Below are 18,897 nucleotides of genomic sequence, written 5' to 3' on the forward strand. Positions count from 1 at the left end.
GACAGCAAAAAAACAGCATGGCAGGGGGAAGGGGGAAAAAAAGAAGTGTATTTCTTATTAAAAAAAAAAAATGAAGTGAATTGAGATAGGAGTAATTTCTCTAAATGTAGGAGTGATTAACTCTGACTTGAGAATCAAGAAAAGCCTGAGGTATTTGGCTGATACATCAAAGGATGAGCCAGATTTTGATAAAGTTAGGGATAAAGTATTAGTTGGCCAGAGGAAGGGCCTAAACAAAATATGACAATTCAACAAGTATGCACAGTGCATCACAGGCAGGGCAGGGAAACTGAATATCAAATTCAGAAAGGTTTTTAGTTCTACACTTGAGTTTGCACTTTGCACAAACTGGTGGCAGCAAAGGGTTGGTTCTGGCAATGTGAACAGTCCTGAGACATATGACAGGAGAGCCCTGCAAATGAAGATAAAGCATAGTTCAAGAAGTGAAAAGTAGAAATGGAGAACAGACAAAATATTTGATAAACAGAACTGACCAAACACAAATTAAGACCAAAAAGGGTCAAAAACCAACATTCACCCGCAGGAACCAACCCACTTATAGATAGGCATTTAGTGCCCCCTTGTGAAGAGGTGAGACCTTCCCTGCATTAGCAACATCCAAATGTTAGATTAGGAAAATCCTGCCTGAAAATGCACTGGGTTCTCTTTCAGAGCTGTTTCATTCCCCTGGTGAAGTTAAAATTGAGTGCAGGGAAGTAGATGTGGCTCAAGCTATTGAGCTCCCACCTACCACATGGGAGGTCCAGGGTTTGGTTCTCAGCGCCTCCTGAAAAAGACACGCAAGACAGGCAGGCATGGCACAAGAGGCAGGCACGGCAAGCTGACACAACAAGATGATGCAACAAGACACAAAGAGGAAAGACAATGAGAGACCCAACAAAGCAAGGAGTTGAGGTGGCTTAGCGATTGAGCACCTCTCTCCCACATGAGAGATCCTGGGTTCAATTCCCAGTGCTTCCTAAAGTAAAAACACACACACAGCAAATGGACACAGAGAACATACAGAGAGCACAGAGAGCACAAACAATGGAGGGGAAGAACAAATAAATTTTAAAAAATAAATCTTAAAAATTGAGTGCATTATCCAGGCTCTTGCTAATTAGCCTCTGCAGCAGTTCACACACTCAGATTACCAGGCACTATTCAAGTTGAATATAGTTTAAAAAGATCTACTTTGGGAAGCAGATGTGGCTCAAGCAGTTGGGTGCCTGTCTACCACATGGGGGAGGGGGCAGTCGGGGGAGGTCCTGGGTTTGGTTCCCCATACCTCCTAAAGATGAGCAAGACAGTGAGTGCAAAACATGGAGGAGGTAACAAATCTTATATACATACTATATATATATATATATATACACACACACACACATATCAAATGCCTAATCTATCACTGGAGTAATAAAAACACCATAATATTGAAGTGATGAATGCACAACTGTGAATTATACCCAATACCATTGATAGAGTGTACAATCAATGTAAACACGTATTGTTTCAAGACCATGTATCAAAAAAATTGACTTGGTAAAAATGCAGTATTTTTCCCATTTATTTCACTGTCTGATCCCAACAAAAATAACAAAAGATCCTAAAGGATGATAAACTCACCCAAACAGTAGGCCAACTGCAGGTGCTGTTAAGTGGTATTTTTGCTACAACAGAGTAACAGCCTCTAGTGTAGGTCATCCAGTCATTAATCTGGAGAAGACATTCTTGTCCATCTCTATTCAGAAACTCAAATTAACATAGGAAAAGTTTAGGTAAGGGATGATGGTGAAGGCATACAACATTGTGAATTAATGTCATTATTGTGTACAACTAAAATGTTTAAAATGTAAATATTATGATTAAATGTTAAATACCTAAATAATCAAATTGGAGGTAGCATCATAAATTATCAAATGTTAAAGCGTAAACACTACCCCCGTGAGCTGTTAAAGGTTTCATGGGCATAAAACAGGGCCACTTCTTTGAGAGGCAGTCAAGAACACCCAGAAAATAATAAATGATGGCAAGTAGAGCATGCTGAGGTTGCAATATTCATGACCAAAATTGAGAGCTAGATTAAGAAATCCTGTGGGTAAATCTAGGAAGGCTTCTGCTGGGGAACACCATAGAATCTAAGGATTTTAAAACCAGATTACCCAATATAAAATGGAGGAATTAGGTTATTAACATGGCTCACTAAAACACTAAACATAAGGATACCAAAACAATGTCAGGTGTGAAGTCCTAATTAGAACACTAGAAGACCCAAAATCAGATTAAGCAGTCATTGCCTGGCTAGAGAGAAAACATAAGCTTTGAGATTGTCTTAGCTAAATGTTAAAAAAAAAAAATCCTTGCACTGAGTTCCCCTTGGGATACCGAAAACAAGAAAGCTATCTAATGCCCAATGTAAGAATCTGGTGTTGCTGCTATGGATTTACAGGTGAAGTTATATTAGGAGCACATACACAATACTACTAGGTCAGTCTAATTTGACCATTCTTTTCTTTTCCCAGACCCATTTATCTCTCAAATGTCAAAGGGCTAGATAGATGCTATCCAGAAAGCCCATCATTTTCAACTAAACACATAATGTTCCTGCTAGCTGTAATTTAACTCCTCTTTAATCCACAAGTGGGAACTTCCCATCCATTACACCAGTACTTCCACAAAGCAGAATTAACAGCCTTCTAGGATCTAAGAGAGAATAGAAAGATATAATCTTTACACCAAAAAAACAAATGTTTATTTTCAAAAACAACTTTATTCATGATACATATTAAAAAAAAAAAAAAAGACTCCCACCCCTTGGAAATGATCTTAAAAAAAAAAAAAAAATCAAAATCCACCACCCACCTCCCACTTCCTCCCATCCCCTACAAATAAAAGGGAAAAAAAGGCAAAGGAAAAAACAAAACAAAAAAAAACCTGAAAAACAAAAAACACCCTAAACCCCCAAAACAAGGTAGTGCATTTCCCCAGGTTCGGGAAGGGGAATTTACACTGGAGCCGCTGGGAGCGGAACGGAGATCTTCCGGCTACAGAAACCTGCAAAGAAAGACACTCAAAACAGAAAAAGAAACACAAAAGGAAACAAAACAGATCACCAGGCAATCTGGAGGGGCAGGGAGCCCGAAAAGAGGAGGTGGGGTGGGTGGTAGACCTGGCAGGACAGGAAGCTGGCAGGAGGGGACTGTGAAAGGCAGGGAGAAGATGGAGGGAAGGTAACAAGCAGAACAGTTTGGTGTCCTTCCAGAGCCCTGGGTGAAAAAAAACCCTCCTACCACCCATGCCCACCTACCCTTGAGCAGCCCCCAAGGGGGTGAAGTGGGACAGGGAAACACAGGGAGCAGCTTGCGCAGTTGAGACGTGTCCATGGAGAATCCCCAGAGTGAATGAATGAGCAGCCCCTGCCCCACTCCCCGGGCCTTCCCCTACTCCCCAAAGCAGGTCCCTCCTCAGCAGTTAGTTAAGGGATTCTCCCCCCTTCCACAGTATATCATTTTTTTAAAAATATTTTTTTTTCCATCAAGGTCATCTTCTGTTTTTCTTTTTTTTTTTTTTTTTTAATTCTTTTTTTTTTTTCCTTCTTTTCTCTTTTTTTCCTCTCTCTCCTCCTAATACACACTTTTTTTAGTAAGGGGAATACCATGATGTCGCTCTAGCCCGGCCCCTGGAAGAAAGAAGGAGAGTTAGGTGTTAACATGATCACTGGATAATTCAATACAAGCCCCTCCCCATGGACCCTTGCCCCAGTTACTGTGAAGGGAAGGGGAAAAAGTTTTTAAGTGTCCTAAAACGGAACCCCCTGCCCCACACAATCCCAGAAATATATACACCTGGCAAATGGGAGGGAGATTAAAATACTCTGCCAAACAGAAAATAATAAAGAAGTGCACTGGAGATACAGAGGCCAAAAAAAAATCGCCAATTGTTTATCCCATTCTATTCTCCACACCTCTGTATCCCTGTGCCCTCGTCAACAGACCCTCACTAAATCTGAAAGCAAACAGGCAGATCTTATGAAAAGTCAGGTCTATATCCCTGTCTATTTAAATTTAAAAAGACTGAAGTAAAGCAGTGACATGGGCACCACATTACGCCCAATGAAAAGTTAACCTTGCAAAAGACTGCCTCAGTTAAAGAGCAAATATCTCAGTATCCTCCCCCACATGGCTACTGGAGGAGGTTAAAACTAGGCTCTGGTATTCTTCCAAGGAGGTTCAAAACTTCAATGGAAAAAGGAGTCGATGTCCAAGCAGCGCTTTCACTGGGAGGCCCTTTTCTGCCTGGCCTTCTATGTAGACACCCCCTCACTACCACCAACTCCTAAGAAACAAAAAAGGCTGGGGGAGGAAGAATCTCTCACAACAGAGAGATCCAGCCCTGAACACCACAATTCCTGCTCCAGAAAAGAGGAGACTGGCCTGCCTGGCCTGGCCTCCAACTACCTTCCTCACCCTGCACAGGCAGGAGACCATGTGCCTGGAGACCAAGGGAGGGCAAGGAAGGGCAGCTCTTCAGACCAGGAGAGAAGGAGGCATACAGGGCTCATGGGAGGCGGGAGGAGGAGCAGCCCATCTATCCTGACCTGTAGACACGACCACGGGGCCTGCTGTTGAAGCCACTGTAGAATCGAGAGCGGGAACTGTTGTAGTTGGTGGTCCGGGCACGGTAGCGGGCTCGTGGGAAACCCCGGTCTGTTGTGCTGATGCCTGGTCTGTTCGTTCGTTTGGGGATCACCTGAGATGGGGGAATGTACAACAGAAAGCTGTAAAGTCAGTCAACCTACCAAGTCTACGCAGACCCAGAGGAGCAACACACAAGAAGGTTACCTTGATTTGTCTTCCTCTAAAAAGGGACTCATCCAAGGCCAGGGAGGTCCTCACTGACTCTTTGTCAGAGAACTCTATATATGCAAACCTGAAAAGGATATGAGCACTTTATCTCTCTGAGGTTGTAAACAGCAGCTTGTAAGTCAAATCCAACTTGCTGATGTGCTTTGTTGGGTGTAATGTGTTTACATTTAAGACAAAGACCACTCGTGTTAAAGAGCAAATAAATAACTTACTGTTCATCTACTTTTAAACTGTGATTAAAATGAAATCAATTTACTTCCCTCCTTACCCTTTAGGATGGCCACTGAATTTGTCACAGAGTATAGTAACACGGTTGACTGAACCACAGCCATGAAAGTGTGCTTCCAGCTCTTCTGCTGTTGCACCATAGTCTACCTGAGGGGGGTGGGGTGGGAGAGGTAAAGAATATTTCACCGATTAGCGAACTCCAACTCCCATCTTAACAGGAACCCTGCCTCAGCCTTCAGGTTGGGGCCAAACACATACATTGAGGCACAACAAATTTGTTTCTCAAAGGAACTAATACCCTTTCCTTCCAATCCCAAAATACCTGCTATCATTAGCTTCTACCTCCTCCTACCCCCCACCCCACCCCCTATCCTGGAGATGTTCCTTTCAAAAGATTAAATAACTCCCCAAAACTAGAGCTTCCCCCAGCCACAGTGAGGGCCCCAGCACATACATTGCCAACATAGATGGAACGAGCATCAGCCTCCATCTTCTCTTCAATGGACATGATCACTGGGCCAGCTTTGAAAGAAACAACAAAACCTGACAATTAGAAAACCAGCTTATTTTCTATTCTACCAATATATGTCTCCATTCCTTCACCACTAGAATGTAAGCTCAGTGAAGGCAAAGTCTTGGGTCTGGTCTATTCCCCACTGTAGCCATTACCTAAAACAGTGCCAAAAACATAGATAATGGATGGCCACTAAATATTTGACTAGGAATAAACAAATACATCCTCAAAAATCAAAGAGAATAACTTGGAATCCCACCACTTCCTCCACATCAAGTCCTTATTGACAGCTGTGGTTAAAATGCCTTGAAAAGTGAATGCAATTAAATAGGCTGAGACTCTACATTTCGAGAGTGCGAAAAGGAAGCCCCCCAGAGCTGAGCAGTTTCCTTTAGAACTCCTACTAACTCAAAGGTCCCCAACTATTTGCCTTGAAGGTCAAGTGCCAGCTGGCAACCTCCACAAAGAACACAGCTAGACTAAGAACAAAGACGAACACACTTATTTTAACAAGGACAAAGGAAGGCACAAGGCTACCATCACCAAAACATAGGCTCTGTTTCACAAAGGTCAGAGGAACACATAATGAATTACAACCGCAGCACCTGCCCATTAACTGCTCAAGCAAGCAGCTCCAAGATCCCTAGCATCTAAAGGCCATAACCTGCGCACTCCCCACCATCCTTCCAACCGGAGGCCCCGGGCTCCGCGTGCAACCGCACCGGTTACTCACCATTGCCTGGAGGTGGACTCATATTCATCTGCTTCTCTACCTCGTTCTGCAGCTCCTTTAGCTTCTCAGCTTCTTCCTCCATCTCCCTGACTCGAGCTTTGATCGCTTCCAGCTCCTACGATGAGTGGGGAGGGGTATGGAAAAGAGCTTAAGAGGAACCAACGCAGGGGCTGTGCCCTGCTCTCGGTAAGCGCGCGGCTCCAGCTATGCTAGCCATTTCCCTCGCCCCACGTGGGGGTCGTGATGCAAAGAAAAGCAAGCTACCTTCTCTAGAACAACATTAGGAACCCATGACACCCGAATCAACCCATCCGGGCCCCTCTGCCGGCGGAGGAGCCTTCCCCAGCCCGGCCCCAGCCACGTTATTCCCCGCCCACCCCCAACCCCCGCCTGCCTCCCGCTCGCCCGAGCTCTGGGCCTCTCGTGACCCGGCCGGCCACTCGCCGGCCCGCTCGCTCGCCCTCCTTCCCTCACCGGGTCCTCAATGGCGCCGTCCCCCGGGTCACCCTCGACCAGTCCCGGCTCCTCCTCCTCCTCTTGGCTGCCGGGGGCTCCCGAGCCAGGCCCAGGGCCCGGAGCTCCCGGGGGGGCGCGGGGCCGGGGCGGCTCCTCTTCGGGCTCGGGCTCCGGCTCGGGCTCCAGCAGCAGCTCCTCAGGCTCCAGTTCCTCAGACTCCAGGCCGTTCCCGTAGTCCCCTGCGCCCCCCGGGGCCCCCTCCCCGGCCTCCCCACCGGCCCCGGGCACAAGATGGCGCCGCCGCCCCGGCCCGGAGCCCCGACCGCCCGCAGCCCCCGCTGCTGCTGCTGCCGCCGCCGCCGCCGCCATCGCCGCTCAGACTGGGGCCCGCCGCCCGACGATTGGAGAGCTGCGCCGGTCACGCCGACGATTCATTAGTCAAGCGGCCTGCCCGTCACCACGAGCTAGGAGTCCATTGGGGAATATTACTTGGCAATCAAATAAGACCCCACCCCTAAGGCGGTGGTACTGCGCCAAATTCTCTAATCCCGGTAGGAGAAACTTGTCTGTCAATCAACACACGTCCCACCTCCTCACAAGTCCTTAGGTAACAATACCGCCACGCTGTGACGACGTTCCGGCTACTCCACCGCCTACGGGAGGGTCCGCGAAGTGTACGACGCTCGGTGATTGGCCCCTGGCTAGGAGTGGTGGGACGGACCAATCTTCCGATCTCCTCACCGCAGTAGCCTGATCTCAGTTGTCATTGGTTCGTGAAATTCGAAGCTACCTGTCAGGTGAACCTTGACCCCAAACGGACTACCAGCCTTAAAGCAAGGGAAACCTGACGTCACATGACCTAGTCCCTAGGGGGCCGCCATCTTGGTTTTACTGGTTGCCAACTAGTGAGCTTATGCTGGGAGGCAAGGGCCGGCAACACGGCGGCGGTTTCTGGAAACTAGTCTCTAAACCAGGAAAGTAGCAGCAGTTGGGATAGTGCTGGAAGTGGAAGGTTCTGAATGGAGCGTTCCGGGAGAGAGTTTACTTTTCCCATTCAGGTTATTCGTATTACCTCTCACCAGGTCGCCCAAACCGTAAAGCAGGGAGGAGCTTGAGAGCTAGTCGCAAGTCCTGTCGGGTTTGCCTCCTGATTTGGCCTTCTTCCCAAACCCCCTGCCCTTGCCGTAGTTTCATCCTGTCTTTTCTCTTGCCTGGACGGTATGCGACAGCCCCCTAAAGTGTCTCTCGGCTTCCAGGTCATGCCTCCAATCCGCACCACTGCCAGCCCGAGCTACTCTCCTTTGCTTTCCAGGTAGTCTCAACAGTTTACCGTGGCATTAGAGACCTTCAGAACCCGGCTACTTCGCAAATATTTGCACACCTCGTTTCAGTGGGTGTACCTGCACTCAGGTATATGCTTCTTTACAGTCTGTCTACATTCAGACCCACTGCAAATCCCTGCATCACCTCTCTTAGGAAGCCTTCCACCAGCTTCCCCTCCTCTCCCGTGACAAGTGGGCCTACCTCCACTGTGTGTTTAATCGTTTTGCGTTTTCTTTGTTGGAGATGAGGGGCTGGATCCTATTTATATTTGCATTTCCATCACGTGATACAACGCCTAGCACATAAATGTTTATGGACCCAAGGATGCATTAATTGGGGATCTGGGTGCCATCCTTCCTCTTCAGCACTTTCCGGCCCCAAGCCCTCCTTCAGACTCCAGAGGAAGTTCTCCAGGCAAGTTCCCACCATACTGCTGTGCCCGGACCTACCAACGACACCTAACCCTGGAAGGCAGGGTGAACACATTTAATAAATGTAAGCTATACATTTATTAAAAAGTAACGGCGGTGCTAAATTTGCAAAAGGGATTTGTGGACTGACCAAGTCACGGTTTGAGAACTGGATACACACGAGCTCACCAAAACGTCAACCCCAATGAGACGTGTATGGTGGGGGACAGGAGGACTGGGAAAGGAGGAAATCCCTATTAGCAAACAAAATCCAAAAACTTCTCACTATACCCCACTCTTCCCTTCACCCCCACATCCTTACCTCAGGATCTGAGAAATTTGTAGCAGAATCACAGGAGTTTAAAATTACTTCGTCGTCCAGCTCAGCTTCAGCCATCTGAGAGAACTAAAGGTGCACTGCAGACAAGCTCTAAATGATTGCACTTTTGCTGGAAGAAAGGTCCTTTATATTGCTCTTAACCCAGTCAAGACCTGGATGTTTTACTGGTGTCTAACTTAACCTAATCAAGCCAACTATGGAAAATGTGATTTCATTACAAAATGCCTTTGAATCCTATTTTTGTTGATTTTGTAACAGACATGGCCCTAGGCTCCTTAATTTATCTCATTGAATTCTCAATCCTGTGAAACAGATATTTTCAACACTTGTACCCCTTTTTTTTTTTTTAGAGAAGAAAAGATTTTAAAGAAGAGAAGTATCTTGTCCAATCATGAAGCTAATTAGAAGTGAGCAGGGAATTCAAAGCCAGTTTTCAAATCTCAGATTATAACTACAAAAAGTCTACTTTATACACAAAAATCACATTATGTATAATACCGAAAATTGGAAAAAGTAAATCCAAATAATAGACCAGCACTTAAGTAAACTATGATTACATCCAATCAAAGGTTATTATGCACCTATTGAAAGGTTTACACTGTGTAACATGCAAAAAATATTTTTGTTAGACAATGTAATATGTAAAATTGTATATAAATGATGATTACAACTATGTATATATTATTTCGTTAAACAGCATGGGAGGGGAAAAGAAAACAGTACAATCTTTCTAATCTTTGGTAATATATACCTAAAGCTTTTTAAATGTTAAGACTCTTAACCCAATAATTCTATTTCTTATCTGTTCTAAAGAATTAATCTAAAAGTAGATAAACATTTATGAATGAAAATGTTAATCAAAAGAAAGAAATGGAGACAACTTAAATGTCCATGTGTGAACTTGCAAGGAAATTATTGTAAAAACATGGGATATAATTATAAATGGTCATTATACCTTTAAAACGTTTTTAATGACAGAAAAATACTTGTAATATAATGGTACGCAGAACTTCCCTGTACAAAATTTATGTATAGTATGATCATAAAAGAGAAGCACAGATAAAAGACTGGAAAGAAATATGCCGCAATGTTATTAGTGACCCTCTCTGGGTATTAGGATTATGGTTAATTTTCTTCTTTACAATTGTCTGTGTTCTATGATTTTTCCACAATCATCATATATTAATTTTATTCAAAATTTTTAAATCACTCCAACTGCCAAGCATGATAACTTTTACAAAGAAATATTCACATTTAAAAAGATATTTGAATGGTGACTAGTAGAGCCTTCTCTGTTAGACTGTAAACTGTTGAAGGCAGGAACACCATTTTAATTATATTTGTATTCCCATTGCCTACCACTGTGTCCTTGATAAATGCTAACTGAATAAATGATCCTCAGTAATGAAGAATTTATGTAATATCTTGCCTATAAATATATGGAAAACACCAGCGATAAGTTTCCCTCTGAGAATGAATTTTTTTAAAGTTATATGTAATGGTGTGAGATTTACCCATTATAGAATATAGTTCCCCTTAAGCAGTAACCTATATGTAGATGGCCATGGAGTTTTGGGAAAACTGAGATTTCATTGATGTGCCCCCAAAGATGGAAAGAATGTGTTTAATAAGTCTATTAAAAAATACATATATTCTATTAAGATGGTCTGTGGAGTTTGAAAAGAGAATTTAAACTATACAAATGGATCAGGGCTAGGATTAGATGAGATAAAAGTGCCTGGACAGATTTTTTTTGGAATAATGCTTCCACAGCATGTTAAACTGCCTTTTGTCTGTTATTTTATTTATTGAATTAGAAATAAAGTAGAACTAAAAAAAAAAAAATTGGAGGGGCATGCATAGCTCAGTGATCAAACACCTGCTTCCCATGTAGGAGGCCCCAGGTTAAAAAAAAAAAATGGGCAAGGGCATTTTCAGTTCTGTCCTGAAGAGAAAAGATTTCTCACTGGAGAATGTAAATATTTGACCTCTTGGTAGTTTCATCCCTATTTTTAACTCCTTTGGAATTTTTACAGACTACAATAATTCTCTATAATATAGAACTATATTGTTTAATATGGTAGCCACTAGCCAGGCTCAGTTATTATGGTTTAATATTAATGACACATTGAGATGAAAATATTTTTGATAGACTGTGTTAAATAAAATATATTGTTAAAATTAGTTTTACTGGTTTCTTTTTGCTTTTTAAAATATGGCTACTAGAAAATGTAAAACTACATATGGTGGCATGCATTGTATTTGTATTAGACAGCGCTATGTAATAGAACTCTGGAGTCTTTATTGTTTACTCATCTCTACTTTAGAGCAGACACAATAGTATTATTTTATTTTTATTTTTCATTGTTTACTTTTTTATTTCCCAATTCTAATGCAAAGTCTGGCCCTGCCTACCTTAACTCCTAGATCTGCCCTTTGGGGAAGTGGAATGGCCATTTAAATGAGAAAGCACCTCCTTTGGGCTGCTTAATTCCCATTCTGATTAATGAACTTTGAAAAACTGTGTACCTGAAAAACTTTCAAAAATATACTGTATCAGAAATATGTTAATTTTTTAAAAAAAGAAAAAAAAATACATGTTAATTATTAAAAAATCAGAAAATACTGATAACAGAAAAGAACAAAATAAAATCGTTTGTCAGGTCACCACCCAGAGATAATATCAATGATATTCTGGCATATACCCTTCATGAATATTTTCAATATATAAATATATAGAGAAGCACACTATATATTTTTAGCAAAAATGGGACCATATTGTATATAGTTTTTAAATGTTTTCTTTTTTACCCAATAAGATACAAAAACATCTTTCCATGCCAATAAATGTATTTTTTCCAATATCATTGTTCATGGCTTTACTCAAAAGTAATGCAGTCTTAGCAATGAGGACTTCTCTGACCTTTTTTTTTTTTAAAGAGGTACCAGGGATTGAACCCAGGTGCTCTACACTGAGCTACACCCACTCCCACTGACCACCCCTTTTAAAATTGAAATCTATATACACACCTTCCCAGTCTCCCTTCAATGAATTATTTTTCTCCAAAGCACTTATCACTTGCTAGCATATTATGAAATTAATTCCTTTTATTTTTGTCTCTTTAACAAGAATGTAAGCATAAGGGCAGAGATTTGTGTGTTTATTCAATGTTTTACCTCAGCACCTAAAACTGTGCTTAGCCCATAGAAGATCCTTGAATATTTGCTCCATGAAGTAATGATTGAACAGATGAAGAACTACATAGTATTCCATTATATTATGCTTTCTGGTTGATTTTCAAAATGTTGTTATATCTTGCCTGTATCCATATTAAGGCTTTTAAAGTTTCCAAAAGATCTTCTTTTAAGTAAAAACACAGAATATCTGCAATCCATACATTTGCCAGAAATTGTAACTAAATGTTGCTCAACTTTTTTATCAAAAAGTGCCATTTTGAGAAATAACATTCATGGAGAACTGCCTGAAGGACATGCACTCCATTTGTTCCTTTAGATAATCTAAAAGTTAACCCTGTATTAAGCCACACCATTGCAGAGCAGCATATTAAACTAAATCAGGATAAGCCTGAGAAAGCAAGCATAGGACCTACCAAATTCCCCATCTGGTGTTTCTACAAGAAACAATGGTACAAAACTCAACATATTTGTTGTCAGATGTAGAGGTGGTATCCACTATATCACGCAGTCTCTTCTCAGAAGAGTCAGAAAACTTTTGTTCCTCTTGATTGATACACAGACTTTTAGAAATCTTAAGAGGAATGTGAACCTCATTGTCTTTTCCAGTTTGTTTTAGTTGCCAAGAAGCTCAGAGCTGAATTCATAACCTAACTTTAGTATTCAGGAATAATGCTTATAGAATGCTTTTCTATACATTAATTTTCTTTTTGGGGTCATCTTACTGTAAACATTTCAATTTTTCCTTTATCCCCATTTCTAAAAAATATATTTCCTTATTGTTTTGTCTTTTCTATATTATATTAACAGTAAGATGTTGCAAATGCTTTTTGGAACTAGGGGAATATAAATCAATCTCTCATCTAACCAGTTGCACTGCAGTTGATATCATGGCTTGATGACATTAACTTAAGAGCATCTAATTCCCTTTGCCCTAATTTCATTTTCACTAAGCTACTCTCTGATTATAATATGGCTTCCCCTGCAGATTTTGCCAAAGAGAGAGAGTGGAAAAGCAACACTGGACTCCTCTTAGCAGTTATATTTCTCACTTAAATTTAACACATAAACCCAAATACTAACGTATTACACTGGATTATAGAAATATTAGAAATTCCAATTTGAGATTTAAAATTAGGACCACTACTACTGTCAACTGTGATTGTGAAGTGGTCCGTCCCTAGAAAGGTGGACTGACTTATTCCTGGAGATCCCATCTAATTTAGCAGTTGTATTAAAATGGCAGAAACCATCTCAGGGGGCCAGGAAAGAAAGTAGAGGCTCCATTTTTACTAGACCTATTTTAAAGCAGGCAGCAGAGATTTTGGAGAGAAATATTCCTTATCATATACTTCTAATTAGAGGCTGAACCATAATTCAGGATTTGATTACTATCACACAAAGGTTTTTGGCAAGTTTTGTTTGTTTTATATTGGTTTTGGCTGTGAAAGATGGGGAGGGACTCTGATATATATAAATTATCTCAAAACTTTCCCAGAACCCTATTACTCTACTTCTTGCCCTTAAAAGGGTCATGAAGAGATGATTCAATCAGAGAATGTCCTGACCCAGGCTACACAGTGCAGAAGTCACAAACCCTCCTCAGTCCTTCTCATTAAACTTCTGGGCTTTATTTATTTTTTTAATACGACCATTACATGTTACACAAAAATAAAAGTCAAATGAACTTGATATTTATAAATTATTAAATAAAAATACAGGAATATATATTTATATTTATAGAGCTTTTTTTCTTCTAAACTAACCAAATCTGTTCTTCCGCAATTTTATGATTTAAAAAAGTAAAGTAGTGTATGCCCTAGAATAAGTGGGGAGTGGGATTAATAATTGCAGGACCTAATTGCCCTACTTCCGCTTCTTCCTTGGCCTACGCAAATTCCCTATTTGACCCATTGGGCTCTGGAGAGCAAGAAACACCCTCTCCACCTACTTAGTCTTTGAAAAATGGCAATTACATTTATTTCCCTTATTTGAAAAAAAAAAAAATGAAAGGGATTTAAAAATTGGGAGCCATACTCAGCCTTCTTGGCCAAAAGCTAATCCCAAGGAATTATATGGCTCTAGAAGAGAGTCCCTAGTTTTCCCTGACAGAAGAGTCTCTGGGGTTTCCATTGCCCCTCAAGCTGAGAAGGGCAGGACAGGTCAAAACTGCCCACTGTGGTCCCATCCAAGCTATGTTTTGGGGACTCCAGACCAAGCCCTTTACCCTATTCAGAACATAGGCTCTCCTTCCACCCAGGCATGAAGGCCTCAGAGCAGGGCATTCTGGTAACCTGACCGTGGTCCCAGCTGCACCTGTTGCTAAAGGCCCCCAAGAGGGCGAACAGGGATCGCCATCTGGTTGTAGAGGGAGATTGAAAACTCTGCTACAAACCTGGGGGAATACAGTCAGTGGTTTTCCAACTTTTTTTCAGCAGCAAACCCCTTAATTCAAAGAAAATCTTACCCTGAACCCCGATATGTAAGACAGCTACAAGGGGAGCTATTCTGTTTGAGGGCAAGTAGCCCAGCCTGCTCAGCCCCCACCTTCATCTCCCCAAGGACTCCTGAGGCAACCCCTAGGAAACTTTGGGGTTCTGCCAAGCAGTCTGAAAACCACTGGCTTAGTTCGTCCTGAGCAAGTCAGACACCCTCCACCCCAACTGCCTGCCACAGACCTGCTCTGAGTTTCTGGTATCAGCATACTCACGGCAGAACAAGTGGCGCATGCAGTCCACCACTTCCCCTATAAATACCATTAAAAAGTGCAGCCCTCTCTCAAAAGCAAGTCTGGACTAAACACCTGAGGCCAATTTTGGTCCCACAGTCTAGTGAGCACAACTATGTTGCCATGTTCTGGGACCAAGTGAAAATTTCCAAGAAGAACCAACCGCATTCTAGCTAAGCTGGTCAGGGCTTGGGGTCAAGGGTAGGGTTCTAGAGCACTATGCGTCTGAAGTCAGCATTGGAGAGCAGCAAATTTAGCACCTTGGAAAGTGCAGCAGTGAGGTCTGGCTCAGGGCATGCATCTGGAGGAATAATTTCTTCCTCAAAAGAAAAAGCTATAATCTGAATCTGTTCTAGAGATTGTGAGTTCTAAAGTTAACATCCGGTGTTAGACTCTGGGGTACAGACAAACAACACCCATGCAAACAGCGTGGTGGCTTCAAAGAAAATATAAATGCTTCTAGGTCATGGTAGGTGCTCTAGAACCCATACACCCAGCCCCTAATAGAGCAGCACCAAAGCCCATCGCACAGAGAGGACACGCCACCCCTCACACTTGTGGGGTTCAGAGGTGGGGATATTTCTCTCAAAGCATCAACACTCAGTCTCACTGGGACACAGTGCAGGACCCAGATTGTACTCTAGATCAGGATTTTCGTCCACACACTCCAAAGGAAAATTAGAGCCCCAATTTAGTGTTTAAGTTTGGGTACAGAGGTCCCCAGAGATAGGGAACACCATTGTGCCCAGTGGGAGAGGAGGGTGGCAGGTAGGTCCAACTACCCAGATCTCTACCCACCTAGGCTCTGCAGCCCTGCCTTTCCGTCAGAGCCTGGGAGGCAGCAGCAAGTGCACAACGCACAAGGAAGGGAGTGAAGAAGGAACAAGGCCAGCTGCAGAACTGCTCTTTCCTCCAAAGCCCTGCTAACTACTTTCTGCAGAGAAGAGCCCAAAGCCCTGGATACAATGTTGCTCCCTCAGTCTTGGGGCATCAGGACAAGAGGAGGGGGAAAGGAGGAAGCTGGGAGGAGGGGCAGAGACCTGCCCCTTGTTCTTGCCACTGCAAGAGGGAATGTTTTCTCCTTGAAGAATCCCATCACCACACGATTAGACAAGCAGCCCAGCATGCAAATGAGCACGCGTGCACATGCACACGCGTGTCTAAGCAGCGCACTGTCACAGCCACCTCACCCTATCACCTGAGAACCCTGAGCTTCCATTCAAATGGATGTGCCTTCTGTGTTCTCTCCAAACCCCACTCTTCCAATGGTGATGCAACCCCGCCTGCGAGTCTGACTTCCTTAGGGCTGCAAACCATGCTCCAGGTACAGTTCCGTGTGCCCACACCTCTAGGCTGTGACCCCTCCCACCTCCCCCCAACCCTGGAATGACTCCATCTACTGGCCCTCCAACCTTCCTAATACATTCCCCACTGTCTCCAGCTCACCTGCCAACCACCTGCTTCTCTCAACTCCCTCACACCCTCCAATCCACTTCCCCTGCCCATCTGCTCACCCCACTCCTTCCAAGGGCATTTCTCTGTTCTATTCCTGCTCTCCTGTCCCCCACTCACACTTAGCCCCACCTGGCCTTGGACTTGTTCACTTGCTAGCAAAAAAGGCCCCTACAGTTACCAGGGCCCCCAGTGCCACGGCCCCCGTCAGCACTGTCCTCACTGATGCCCAGTTCCCCTCCCGCAGACGCCGCGCCTCCTCCAGGGCCCCGTCCCCGTATAGAGCTGTGAACTCCGCCTGCGGGAGAGAAGGGAAGTAGAGAAAGGAGAAAGGGATATCAGGAGAGGAGAGAATGGAGAAAAGAGGAGAGGAAGAGTTCCAGTTCCATCCACTGTGAACACCCCCACACACCCAGCTCCTCTATGGCCAAAGCTCTGCGGGCTGCAAGCCCCTCTGATACCCTGGCGTGCACTGCCCCGTGAGCGCCTGGCTCGCTTGGCCTCTAGCCTCAAGTGAGCCCCATCCTTCGTTGGTCAAAACTTCTGCTCAGAGCTGGCCTCCACCAAGTCTTGCCTGACCACCACCCTATCCCTGGTCCACTCCCCCACCCCATGCCGTGTACCCAGGTTTAAAAAGTTCCCCCAACTGGATGCCTTGCCCGACACACCCCCAGGCTCCCTTTGGACTGTGTATTACGTCTTTGCTCTGGACCACGAGCCCATCCAGTGGTTACTGCATGGCAGCCCTGGAGGGCAGAGCCCAGCCTAATGCCCACAGCGAGGGTGTCTCTCAGTCTGATTCCACCCAAACAGGGAGACAGCCCTCACCTCCTCAGCAGCACAGCTCCCCCAGCCTCCAGTCAGACCCCCACCCTCCCCCAGGACACCAGCTTTGCAGAGGGATGTGCAGAGCAGAACTGAGAAGCTTCTTACCCAGCCCCCACTGCTGTGGATCCAGTCGGCCAGCCGTGTCTCCAGGTAGGCCACCATCCACTCCTGCACTTGTCCCACCAGAGGCTCCATCTCCTTGTTGACACTCTCAGCACACAGCGCGGCCCCAAAGACAAAGAAGGCCACGAGGCGGCCCCAGTTGGGACCCCCTTGAAGAGTTCATCAGAGACCTGGGTGAAGCGCTGTTGGGCAGAGCCAGGGGTCACATGCAGCTGGGCCGCCAGATCGGAGAAGGTGCGCCGGAAGCGGGTCTCAAACTCATCTCCCGCTGCCCGCATGGCTTGGTGCAGTGGGTCAGCTGCTGGGCCCTCCCCAGGGCCTGCTCCACAAACATAACCTTTCTGCCTCAGCTTGTAGCCTACAAAGTCTGCCACCAGAGCCCGTGTGTCTGGGGCCGAGGCTGGGGTCGCCATCCGGGCGGCTGCAAGAGTCAGGGATGAAAGACTGGAATGAATACATGAACAGGGACCTAGAAGGGACGTTTCCGGCTCGGCCAGTGAGGCAGGGTGGGGGTGGGAGGGCATGCTCAGAAACCACTGGGCAGGGAGGGGCAAGCACGAAGGAATTAAGTCTTGGTAAGGGGTTGGGGCAGGAGGAGCAGTGATCAAATTTGTAATTGTGCCAAATTAAATGGTAATACTTCAGAGTCTTTCCATGAGACAACACCAGCTTTATGACAGCCCTACAAACCCTCTTTCCACACATCTTTGTGGCTAAAGGAAGGTGCTTAGGACCTCCCGAGAGGCAAGATGTGAAGATGTTGGCAGAGACACAAGATGGGGGAGGAGACTGGGCTGGAGAGAAAGGTGGGAGAAGCAGAAGGTTGCTTGGAACGGAGACAGGAGGAGGACACTCACCCAGCCTGGATGGCAGCTCTTAGGACCCAGCGCCAGTGGCAAGGAGCCCCCAGCTGGGGCCTTTCATCCTCCCGGCCAGCCTGGATCCCTGGGGAGGTGAGGGGAAGATCAGCGCTCGGCGGGAAGGCCAGGGATCAGCGCCTGGCCCAAGAAGGGCTGGGGTTGCAGCTCTTGAGGCCGGGCCCCTGCCTGCAACGTTCTACCAGCTGTGTGGCTGAATCCATGTTTAATGACTGTCCTCCCGGGAAACCCAGAGCCAAGGGCTTCCTGCCGACACCATCTCCACTCCCGGCTCCCCCCCCAGTGCAGCCCAAAGGCCAGCTCCTCCCTTATCCCCCACCCTCAGCCTGTTTCCAACCCCGCCCGCCGGCCAGGTTAGGGATCTCACGGGTCAGGCCGCGGCGGGATCCAGGCCGTTTCCTGGTGCAGGAGCTGGGAGGGAGGGAGAGAGGGAGGAAGGGAGGGAAGGAAAGAGGGAGGAGAAAGGGGGGGCGGGAGGGAGGGCCCGGCGCCGGGTGATGATGGGGCCCAGAGATGCGTCCAGAGAGAGGGGCGGGGCTGGGACGCAGGCCTGGGAAGGGCCACAACTTGGGAAGAGAGAGGAGGCTGCTGAAGGCCAGGGAGGGCTGGGTGGAGAGGGCACTGTGGGCCGCGTCTGCTGGGCTCCTGATCTCAGGGCTGCCCATGAAGTACACCACCAGGCCTTGGAAATCTCAGAGCCAGTTCAGTATTTCCAGAACGTCTTTGATGCCTCATGCACTTGTTGAACTTTTCCAGCCCTGGAGAGGGTGCGTGGAAAAGAGAAGCAGTTCCCAATATGCTGGCAAATGCCTGCTGGGTGCTTT

At 45.4% G+C, this 18,897-nt stretch overlaps 1 protein-coding gene across 1 annotated transcript; it reads right to left on the bottom strand.

The window, feature by feature from the left end:
* Positions 1–2,750: 2,750 nt before the first annotated feature.
* LOC101444857 (polyadenylate-binding protein 2) lies at positions 2,751–18,337 on the bottom strand. The gene is given in 10 exon segments (XM_058293722.2): positions 2,751–3,679; positions 4,598–4,749; positions 4,842–4,929; positions 5,134–5,240; positions 5,548–5,615; positions 6,341–6,455; positions 16,426–16,542; positions 17,178–17,347; positions 17,350–17,616; positions 18,053–18,337. Coding segments are annotated over 9 exon segments (1,116 nt in total). The 5' UTR covers positions 17,609–17,616; positions 18,053–18,337; the 3' UTR covers positions 2,751–3,639.
* Positions 18,338–18,897: the final 560 nt, after the last annotated feature.

This window comes from Dasypus novemcinctus, chromosome 3 (genome assembly GCF_030445035.2).
Source record: "Dasypus novemcinctus isolate mDasNov1 chromosome 3, mDasNov1.1.hap2, whole genome shotgun sequence".
Lineage (NCBI taxonomy): Eukaryota > Metazoa > Chordata > Mammalia > Cingulata > Dasypodidae > Dasypus > Dasypus novemcinctus.